Consider the following 11,370-nt stretch of genomic DNA (forward strand, 5'->3'; position numbering starts at 1 on the left):
CTTAGCTACTACACCACCAGGGCTCCAAATAAAACATTAGCTTATGAGAATTCAGTTATGGAAAAATAATTTTTTAGAAATAAGACAGTATGTGATTATGTTCTTCTGGGTAAAATTTCCACATGCAACTCTCCATCTCAGAGTCACTTTCCTGGGGACCTGATCTAAGACAAGCAGCAGTCAGGAAGAAGTAAGGATAAATAAGACATTAGCTTATGAGAACTCAGTTATGGAAAGATCATTTTTTAGAAATCAGACAGTATGTGACTAGGCTCTTCAGGATAACCTACATTGTTTAGGTATTTTGTTAAATCCAAAATATCAAGGGCATAACACAGGAAATATTATTGGAGTTCACAACCAACATTGGTTGCTGGAGAGATGTGCCTCTGAGACTAATCTAACAGGGCAAGGCTGGTGGAGACAACATTATCTTGATGGTGCACCAACTCATACTCAAGACTTTTCAGTTGAGCCTCAGGAGCTGAAGAGCACATGGAGATCTTCACATCTTCTTTTATGCTTTTTACTGACAGTCATTCTCATGGAATGTTCATGAAAGTTGCTTTTTTTTCTCTTCAGCAAATATTCCATTAACTCCCCTCTCACATAGCGAATTCTGTACTTACTCTTCAGTGAAAAAAAACCCAAACTTTCACTCATCTCAGAAGCATAGTCTTTCTCTTTTCTTACTCAGGTCACATATGGTCCTTTTGATCCTGTCCTGAGTAATAAAGACCAGTTCTCATCGCTCTGTCAGTTAGCCTGCAAGGACAGCTCTATGGTCCATGGAATGATCTGGTTATTGCTACATTTTGGTTGGACCTGGGTGGGGCTTTTTGTCTCTGAAGATATGAAAGGACAGCAGTTCCACTGGGACTTGAAAGCAGAGATGGTAAAGAAAGGTATCTGTGTGGCCTTTACAGAAATTACCCCTCATATATACAGAATACATGCAGACAGTGATTTGATGTTCAAAGACAGGTTCAGAGATGCATCAATGAATGTGTATATAATGTGTGGAAATCCACAGTTTTGCCAGAAATTTATTTAGTAGCAGGGAAGGTGTGGATAATTGAAGAAAAGTGGGATAATGATTTGTATGAGTCGGACCAGATGTTGCATCCTTTTCGTGGAAGCCTCTCATTTTCACATCGGGAGAAGGAAATCCCTGGTTTCAAACACTTTCTCAAGACAGTTAATCCTTCCAGATACCCAGAAGACCTATACTTCCGGATACTCTGGCTTATGGTGTTTAATTGTTCACCTGCTGGTCACAGTGTGGAGAAATCAAAGCCTGCCCACCAAATGCTTCCTTAGAGTTGATGCCAGTCTATATTGGCACGATCATCTTGTCTGACTCCAGCTATCTCATCTATAATGCTGTATATGCCATGGCCAAAGCCCTCCATGAAACGCTTCTGGTGAACACAGATATGGGATCTACAGGAAATGCAGACCAACCAATGCTTCTCCCCGGCAGGTAAACTCCTCCAGAAGTAGGATTTGTATTGTCCACCTGATGGCATTGGGGGTGTTCCATTGTGGCACAACATCATGACCAGGCTTGTGAATCAAGATCAATAGGATCAGGCAAATGAATGGAGGATTGCTCACACTGTGCAATTGCTGAGTATCAGAAAAACCCCGGTCATGGGATGCGGGGAAGGGTTCACTTACAGTCTATACAGTTAAAAATTGTTATCAGAAAAAAGTTTCCTAAGGTTTGAAAACAATATGTAAAATATGACCCAACAATAACTCATGTGAAAACATAAGAAGATCAAAAATGGGTCAAGTCTTTATTTCCCCCTGGGATTATACATTCCTATTCCTTGGTATTCCAAAATGACTCTGGGAAATGGATTTTTTTTTTTTACCCATACCTAGTGACACTGACAAGTTCTTTATGTATTTTTTCCTGCTAAACCTGCAACATCATGGGAGCAGGGATTATGGTCCCAATTTGACATGTGAAAACACACAGATACCTGTAAGGTTCTGGGATGATCTAGGATGCAAATGGATTTGTCAGGATGTTAAAATCCCTATGTTACACCCCTTTTTAATACTCAGCTGACCAATGAGATCTGTACCTAACAGTGTCTTTAAGTCCAATTTGTAGGTAGACTGGAACAGATGCATATGGCTCTTTATTTAATCTTCTTTTCGTGCAAGAAAAGCCTCAAAGCCTTTTCAATGATTTAAAATCTGCACATGCAGCAAATGAAGGTGATTGTAATGATGAATTTGTTGCTAGTAGGGGTTGGTTTGATCATTTCAAAGTGAGGATAAATTTACATAATATTAAAGGGCAAGTACCAGTTGTCTGTAAGTGGGACATTCATAACCAGGGTCTACAATTATTCGTTTCCAAGATGCCCTGACCAGACTTTATTGGTTAGGGTTGCATCAAAGCCAATGTCTAAGCCAGGCTCTAGAGGGTGCAATGATTGGGTTTGATTAGGCCTCCATTATTCTAATGGGAAAGGGAAGAGTTCATCTCCTTTGAGCCTATGAGATGGTGACTACATCAACAAAAATGAGCTTCTACCATAAAGAGAGCCTGAGGGAAGGGAGGTGGGGGAAGAAGGATTGATTGGTAGTTATGGGCCCACCATCTTTAATTTGAATGCACTCCCATTTCCCAATTATACCTCGCCCCTAGCTTCACCCATTTCTAAGGAATATCCAATTTACAAACAACACTGGGGACAATATATCCTTGGATGAGAAAAGAAACTCTATGGCACATTATGATTTCTGGAACACCATGAATTTTCCACGTAGTCTTAAACTGCTGGTTAAAGTAGGAGAGTTCATCTTCAATAATCCACGTGATCAAGACTTAGTTTAGTTATCCATGAAGAGATGATCGAATGGCCAGTGGAATTCAAAGAGTTAAGGCATCATCTCAAAATTGAATATATGCATTATAGCTTTATCTGAACAGAGCCCCAAGATGAGATTGAGTTGGCACCCTATTAATCCAGCACTAAATTCACGTTTTGAGTGCTACATCTTGACTTTGTATTATATAATCTTATTTTCACATATTCTAAGGCAGTGCCTCTGGGAAAAACAAGTTTATATATGTGATTGGGTTTTTTTGTTTTTATTTTACCTTGGGTTTGATTAGCCATGAAGTAGTGAAGTGCTCACACTGAATGGAGCTAATGAACTGACTTTTTAAATTTTATATTTAGTTATCCTCCATATATCACAAAAAAGTCTTAATCATGCATGCTCCAAGACCCTATATTAACATGCACTGGAAACACAGGTAGATTCTGGATTTCAGCCATCTCTTTATAGATACCATTCTCATTTTTTTCCTTTGTTATTTTGTCTATCAAGAAGTCATCACTGTTTTGTTTAGCTTCTGAAGGCACTGACCATTGTCTCTTCTAACTTACCACAGTTAGTCAATCCCAGGCAGTTTTACAGATGAATTTTTAAAGAAAAGATATTTTGCATTTTTAAGATGTCATTAAATGCCTGACAAAGGGGTGCTATACCTGGACTGAAGAACCCAGAACTGGGTTAACCCCAATTCCTGGTTCATAACAAGCCTTCATCCTTTGTTGCTGCTACACTTCTGTTTATTTATGTAGGTACTTGTAGTAAGGTGCCTATTTATCACGTGATAAACGTAGGGCTTAAAATCTTACATGCAGTCAAGTATGGGGGCATAATAAAAACATCCTCAGACATATAAGGTGTCAAAATCCTTGTGATACAGTGACCTGCATTGAAAGTATTTTTGAATAAAGTAGCAAAAAAAGGAGGGAAACACTCAAGGATGTTTTCAGTGATGTATGAGATACAAGTGACCAGATACTTTGCTAAAATTTTGATTGTATGTGTAACCAGTAAAAATAAAGGAAAATATCAGTGGTAACATATACCTAGAAAGCTTGATAATATCAAAAGGATGGAGCTAGGAAAACACCAGAAATTGAAATAGAACTTCTAAGTTCTCACTTATTAGAGAAGAAGTATAGATAGCCACTCCAAGCTGCTCTTAATGTGCAAAACGATGGCCGATGCCTCCCTCTTTCCCGTCAGACTCCTCCATCTGTGTGCAGCCAGAGCTGTGGTCCAGGATTCAGGAAAATTCCAGAGGAAGGAAGGCCATTCTGCTGCTTTACTTGTGTTATTTGCCCCGAACAGGAGATTTCAAATTGGACAGGTATGCATATTTACGACTGCCCTCCAATAACCCCAGCCCTCTCACCATTCTCGCCATGAAAAGGAAAGGAGAGGGAAGTAGCAATGAGTCCTAGGCTATCATTGTTTCCCATTCATTCTTGCACTCATTCATTCAGCGTACTTACTTTTATATCTAATATTGCTACCTCATCATGGGAAAGGAGTACAGCTTTTGTATACTACTGAAACAAAGTTGGCATTAATTCAGACTAGATTGTTATAAAATTAAGATGATAATTGTAAGATTCATGGTCACTATAAGGAAAAGACTAAAATATAGACAGAAAAATACACAAGAGGAAATCAAAATCGTCTATAAGATAAAAAATCAATTAATCATAGTTATATAAATACATATTTTGTGTACATATAGTCATAAAACATGCTGAAAAATGTATAAGAGGGAATCAAAACAGTACAAAAGAAAAAATCAATTAATCATAAAAAAGACCATAATGGAGGAATTCAGGAACAAAAAGCATGAGATAAACAAATTGCAGAACTCAGTCTTCCTTTATCAGTAATTTTTTTCAATATAAATTGGTTAAACCCTCAAATTAAAAGGCAGAGATTGGCCTAATTGACTGAACATAGACTGTAAGTCAAAAATCATTACAACAAAGAAGAAAATTATATATTGATAACATGTCAAAAGTTACACCCCTTGTTTTTAAAACAGAAATGTCAGAAGGCATAATTGGATGCCTCCATGACATACCTCCTTCATACCTTCCCACCAAATCCTGAAGAATGTTCTGATATCCATCCCTCTACCCCATAACTCATGAGTCTTGGAAGAAGTCAACCCAAAGTTTAGAAATAGCCATGGTTCCTATTGGTCAACATGAATTCCCAGCACCTTAACCAGTAATTGATTAATGCAAAATAAAATAAAATAAAGGGAGGGTGATCCTTTATGACTAGAAACTTCAAGAGGAGCTGACTAAATTGTTTTGGGAAATATCATCCTCACACTTCAGAGAGCTACATGAAGCTTCTTTCCCTCTCTGAGTGAGAATAAAGAAACTTTTAGCCCTAATTCCTCCATGAAAATACGGTAAACCAGGGCAGTGCAAGACATCATGAGGAATACAGTGGGGACAGCAGAGAAAAGTATTAGTAGGAATCTAGAGCTTAGCAATATCACTGAACCACAGGATACTCCAAACTAGATCCTCCATGTGCTGAAGATCCATTTGGATTGGGTTTTGTCTTACGTGCAGCTGAAAGCATTCTCTCTGGGTCAGGAATGGAGAGTCTTAATCTGGTGTGTCTGAGTATTACACCTAAGGAGGTCAGTGTCCACAATGAAGGCAAAGGTAAACATGGTAAAATGAAGAACCTCTGAAACTGAAAAAAATGAGTCTTCATTTTTTTTTCTCCAGATGTGGAGCAGTGTGTCCAGTGCTCATCCCATGAGTTTCCAGTGAGAGAAATCAATGCCTCCCAAAGGTTGTGACCGTCCTATCCTTTAAGGATTCTTTGGGGATGGCTCTGGCCTGCACAGCCTTGTGCTTCTCTGTTGTCACAGCTGTGGTTCTGTGGGTCTTTGTGAAGCACCGAGACACTCCCACAGTCAAGGCCAACAACAGGGCTCTCAGCTATATCCTGCTCCTCACCCTCCTCCTGTGCTTCCTCTGCTCCTTACTCTTCACCAGCCATCCCAACACAGCCACTCGCATCCTCCGACAAATTACATCTGGAGTTGTGTTCACTGTGGCTGTTCCACTGTTTTGGCCAAAACCACTACTGTGATTCTGGCATTCAAGGCCATGAAACCAGGAAGAACCATGCAGCGGTTGCTGGTTTTAGGGGCTTCTAACTCTGTGGTTCCCATTTACTCCCTGATCCAAATGATCATCTGTGGGATCTGGCTGGGAACTCTCCCCTTCATTGACATACACACTGAGCCCAGAAACCTCATCACTGTGTGCAACAAGGGCTCAGTCACTGCCTTCTACTGTGTCCTGGGATACCTGGGCTCCTTGGCAGTGGGGACTTTTTCCTTGGCTTACCTGGCCAGGGACCTGCCTGAGACCTTCAGTGAAGCCAAGTTCTTCACATTCAGTATGCTGGTGTTCTGCAGTGTCTGGGTCACCTTCCTCCCTGTCTACCACAGCACAAGGGGAAGGCCATGGTGGCCGTGGAGATCTTCTCCATCTTAACCTCCAGTGCAGGGCTACTAGGCTGCATCTTTGCCCCAAAGTGCTACAGTATCCTGAAGAAGCCTGAGAAGAATGCTTTAGAAGGTCTAATGAATAAAAGAGATTTCAGGGGAAACAGGTCTTCTAAGGATTTATGTCTTAAGTCTCTCAGGTTTTTAGGCTTTTGCACAATAAACCACCCTGACTTCGCATACAGATTTTACACAATAACTGAAACTGCTTTCTTAATTTACCAACAAGTTCTCTCTTCCTTCCCCTCCCCCCTTTTTTAGAGAGCCCTTGTGTATAGCTACCCGCACCAAGTCATGGCTCACATAAGAATGCTGTCTCAGATTAACATGCTAGTCCTGAAATTAATTTCTACAAACATGCTAGTCCCGAAACTACTTTCTACATTTTCTTTTACTTAAAGACACTATAAACATTCAAACTTGCATGAAATACTTATGTTATACGTGCTTTCTTTTCTGTTTCCTTCTGGTGCCTTTGGAATACTTTATTGCAATTTTAGCTCTATATTTGGATTTTTTCCCTACATGCAAGACGTGATTAGGCATTTTTTTTTTTTACAAAAGTATAATCTATTGTCCACAAACCTCTTACTAAATCATCATTGTGCAACTGTTTTCCAATGCTGTCTTTTAACACATACTAAGTTTTCATGTATACATGGAACTGTTCCTGGCTTCAGTGATCTCTTCCATCAATTTACTGCTGCTGCTTCTTTTTTTTGAGAGGGTGGGGGTTAACAATTATTTTTATCGTCTAGGGTGTTTTTGTTTGTTTTGTTGCTTTTATTTTGCACCCAAATACCAGAGAGAATTTTTTTATTGAAGTAAAATACACATGACGTAAAATGATCCGTTACAAAGGGAACGAATCAGTGGCATCTAGTGCACTCACCATGTTCTGCAATCACCACCTCTGTTTTGTTCTGCAACATTTTCTTCAGTCCAAAATAATGTCCCTTTCCCATTAAGCAATTACTCTCCATTTCTCCCTTTCTCAGCCCTTGACAACCACCAATCCACTTTCTGTTCCTACAGATTTACTTAATCTGCATATTTCATGTGAATGCATTCATGCAATGTTTAATTTTTGGTTTGTTTCGTCTCACTTAAGGAGCCGTGGTGGCATAGTGGTTAAAGCACTTGGCTGTTAACGAAAGGTAGGCGGTTCAAACCCACCCACTACTCTGTAGGAGAAAGATGTGGGAGTCTACTCCAGTAAAGATTTACAGTCTTGGAAACCCTTAGGGCAATTCTACTCTGTCCTATAGGGTTGCTATGGGTCAGAATTGACTCGATAGCAATGGGTTTGGTTTTTTGGTTTTGGATTTTATATCACTTAGCATAATGTTTTTGAGGTTTATCCTCATTGTAGCATCATGTATCGAAATCTCTTCCATACAGCTCTGTACCTACTCTGAATGGTCTAACACATCAACTAAAAGACAGACAGATGAGGGGGGAAAAAGACCCAACTACATGTTGTCTAAAAGAAACTCACTTTAAATATAAAGACACAGATAGATTAGAAGTGAAGGGATGGAGAAATATATACCTTGCTAACACTAATCAAAAGAAAGCTGGAGTAGCTATATTAATCTCAGACAAAGCTGACTTTAGAATAAGGGAAATTATCAGGGATAAAGAAATGAATAATGATAGAAAGATCAATTCTCCAAGCAGACATAATAATCCTTAACATGTAAGCCCCTAACAACAGTGCATCAAAACATGTGAGGCAAAAACCTGATACAACTGAAGAGGGAAATAGACATATCCACTCTTACAGTTGGAGACTTCAACATCCCTCTCAGTAACTTACAGACCAAGCAGTGATAAAAATCAGTAAAGACAGAGTTGAATTGAACAACGAAATCAATCAACTGGATCAAACTGACATTTAGACTGCTTCATCCTTTGGAGTACACATTCTTCTCTAGCTCACACGGAACATTTACCAAGACAGACCAAATCAGTGCCATAAATCACAGCAGAATAAATTTAAAAGAAATCATACAAAGTATGGTCTCATATCACAAATTGAAAGATAGCTGGAAAACCTCAATATATTTCAAAAGTAAACAACACACTACTAAATAACACATGGGTCAAAGGAAAAGTTCAAGGGAAATTTAAAACTATTTTGACCAAAATGAAAATAGAACTTATCAAAATTTATGGGCTACAGCAAAAGCAGTGCTAGAGGGAAATTTATACCATTACTCTACTAAAGAAAGATCTGAATTCAATCTAAGTTTCCACCTTAGAAAACTAAAGAGAGAAGAGCATTAAGCTTAAAGCATATGAGAAGGGGAATAACAAAAATAAGAGCAGGAATCAGTGAAATCGAAAGCGAGTAGAGCAAAGTCTGCAGGATAAAGGTAAATACACAAAAGAAAACTTCTTTCCTATATACCAGCAATGAAAAATTGGAATTTGTAATTAAAAACACAAAATCATTTACAATAGCAACAACAAACAAAAAATGTTGTTAGGTGCCGTCGAGTTGATTCTAATTCATAGTGCCTCTATATACAACAGAATGAAACATGCCTGGTCCTGCATCATCCTCACAATCTTCACTATGTTTAAGCTCATTGTTGTAGCCACTGTGTCAATCCATCTCAGTGAGGGTCTTCCTCTTTTTTGCTGACCCTCTACCAAACATGATGTCCTTCTCCAGGGACTGGTCTCTCCTGATAACATGTCTAAAGTATGTGGGATGAAGTCTCGCCATCCTTGCTTCTAATGAGCATTCTGGCTGTACTTTTTCCAAGACAGATTTGTTCATTCTTCTGGCAGTCCATGGTATATCCAATATGCCTCGCCAACACCGTAACTCAAAGGCATCAATTCTTCTTCGGTCTTCCTTTTTCATTATCCAGTTTTCACATGCATATGAGGCAACTGAAAACACCATGGCTTGCGTCAGGTGCACCTTGGTCCTCAAGGTGACATCTTTGCTTTTTAACACTTTAAAAAGATCTCTTGCAGTAGATGTGCCCAATACAAAAAAAAGAAATACTTATGTATAAATCCAAACATGCAAAAAATTTTATGATAAATATATATGTAACGAAACAGTTGCCATTTCCACATTGTTTGCATGTGCGATTAGTGACATTGTGCTCATCATGTTGTGCAACCATGACCATTTTATCCATTTCCAAATTTTTCCATCACCTTTAACAGAAGCTCAGTGTCCCCTAAGCAGTGAGTCTCCCTTTTCCCCTCTCTCCCATCTGCCAATCTACTTCTGAAAAATCAGCTATTGAAAACCCTATGAGCATAGCTCTGCTCTGACACACATGTGGCCGCCATGAGTGAGATTCAACTCAATGGCAACTAAAACAGCATGGATATATTTCCTACTCTGTCAGGAGAAAGATCCTAGAAAAAATGACACCTAGTAGTAATGAGCACACCTAAAACCAGACTTGATTTATATCTACCATTATAAAAGTATTCACAGCTCCTGGAAGAAATGGTTGTTCCAGGGCTGAGGCAAGGAAAGTACAGGATGAATCTGGAACATTTTCTTGTGCCAGAAAGTAGAGGAATGCTAAAATAAATAAAATAAAAAATAAATGGAGACATGCCAAAAGGGCACAGGGGAGGGTAGACAAGACTCCCGGCCAAATTTGGGACAACTTGAATACCGTAATAAATGATAGTAATGGATTTTAACTCTTTGAACAAAACAAGATTCCATGAGTCCATACTGAAATAACAAATAGCAAATAAATAAATGGAGGCGGGTGGTAAACTCCTCCTTATAGTAGAATGCCAACTATTATATACAGAAATAATGATGGAATTATACAGAGCAATGGGTTTCTTTTTTGTGTGGCCTTTCTGGCCATGGTCTTGTAACTCTAATGGGATAACTGGGTGGGATTATGGAAATAAGGTGTGTAAACCTCTTGCCAGGATTGGCTGGGATATGCAAATAAGGTAACTGTGGCCCACCAAGGGAATTGGTCAGTTTTGCCATCTCGCTAGGCTTAAAAAGAGACAACTCCAGAGAGCAAGGGGGGATTTCACTACCAATAAGAAGAGAAGCCAAGAGCAGAGCACATCCTTTGGACCCAGGGTCCCTAAGCTGAGAAACTCCTAGACCCAGGACACAGAGAGCTGTAACACGCGAGGCAGCAGCAGCATGGAACAAAAGCAGTATGAGACTGGCAGATGACTGCAGTGGGTTCGCCAACCCACAGAATGAAAGAGTTGAGTGCCTTCAGGCAGGAGGCCTCCTGGCAGAGTGGGGTGCCTCCAGGCATTTATGGGGAGCTAAGGAGCTGTGACACTTGGCCAAGAAGGACAGAGGCCAGGCTCCGGTAGGGCATGGCAGCAGAGGCCTGCCTGCAGGCATGGCCAAGAAGAAGCCGTCCTGATCATAGAACTGTATGCTGAGTTGTTCCTGTTACTCCAAGTTGATCCTAATCCTGAATTGTAACCTGTTACTTTCTAATAAACACCATAATCATGAGTATTACCTGTAAATTCTCTGTGGCTGTTGCAACAAATTGTCGAACCCAGCAGAGAGTGCTGTGGGATGGGTGGCTGGTGTCAGAATGCGTAAAGGTTGGAGGGTGGAGGCATGTCTGACCTCCACCTCACAGGAATCGGCCTTGGGCTGATGCTGATCTTGATGATTCTCCTTTTCCTGAAGTTAGATGAGGTCTGACACCACGACTTTTACAAGTTAGAAAAATAACCATTTTGGAACCATCAGGGTAATAATTGATCAAGGCAAGAATCATCAACTGGTGCTAAAATAGTGGGTGAAAATTTGCCAAGAACAGGATAATTACACAGTTTCAAAGTATCTCTCTACAAATTACATATTACAGAGAAGAAAACTGTACCTCTACAGTGGACCAAAACCAAAAAAACAAACCCATTGTCATCAAGTCGATTCTGACAGAGTAGAACTGTCCCACAGGGTTTCCAAGACTGTAATATTTACAGACCCATGGAGCAGC

General features: G+C 39.7%; 1 protein-coding gene across 1 annotated transcript; it reads left to right on the forward strand.

Moving 5' to 3' along the window:
* The first annotated feature begins 2,576 nt into the window (after positions 1-2,576).
* LOC111820960 (vomeronasal type-2 receptor 116-like) lies at positions 2,577-7,563 on the forward strand. Its single transcript, XM_023733228.1, is given in 3 exon segments — positions 2,577-5,932; positions 5,935-6,342; positions 6,345-7,563. Coding segments are annotated over 3 exon segments (945 nt in total). The 5' UTR covers positions 2,577-5,700; the 3' UTR covers positions 6,650-7,563.
* Positions 7,564-11,370: the final 3,807 nt, after the last annotated feature.

Source organism: Trichechus manatus, unplaced genomic scaffold (assembly GCF_000243295.1).
Source record: "Trichechus manatus latirostris isolate Lorelei unplaced genomic scaffold, TriManLat1.0 scaffold00057, whole genome shotgun sequence".
NCBI lineage: Eukaryota > Metazoa > Chordata > Mammalia > Sirenia > Trichechidae > Trichechus > Trichechus manatus.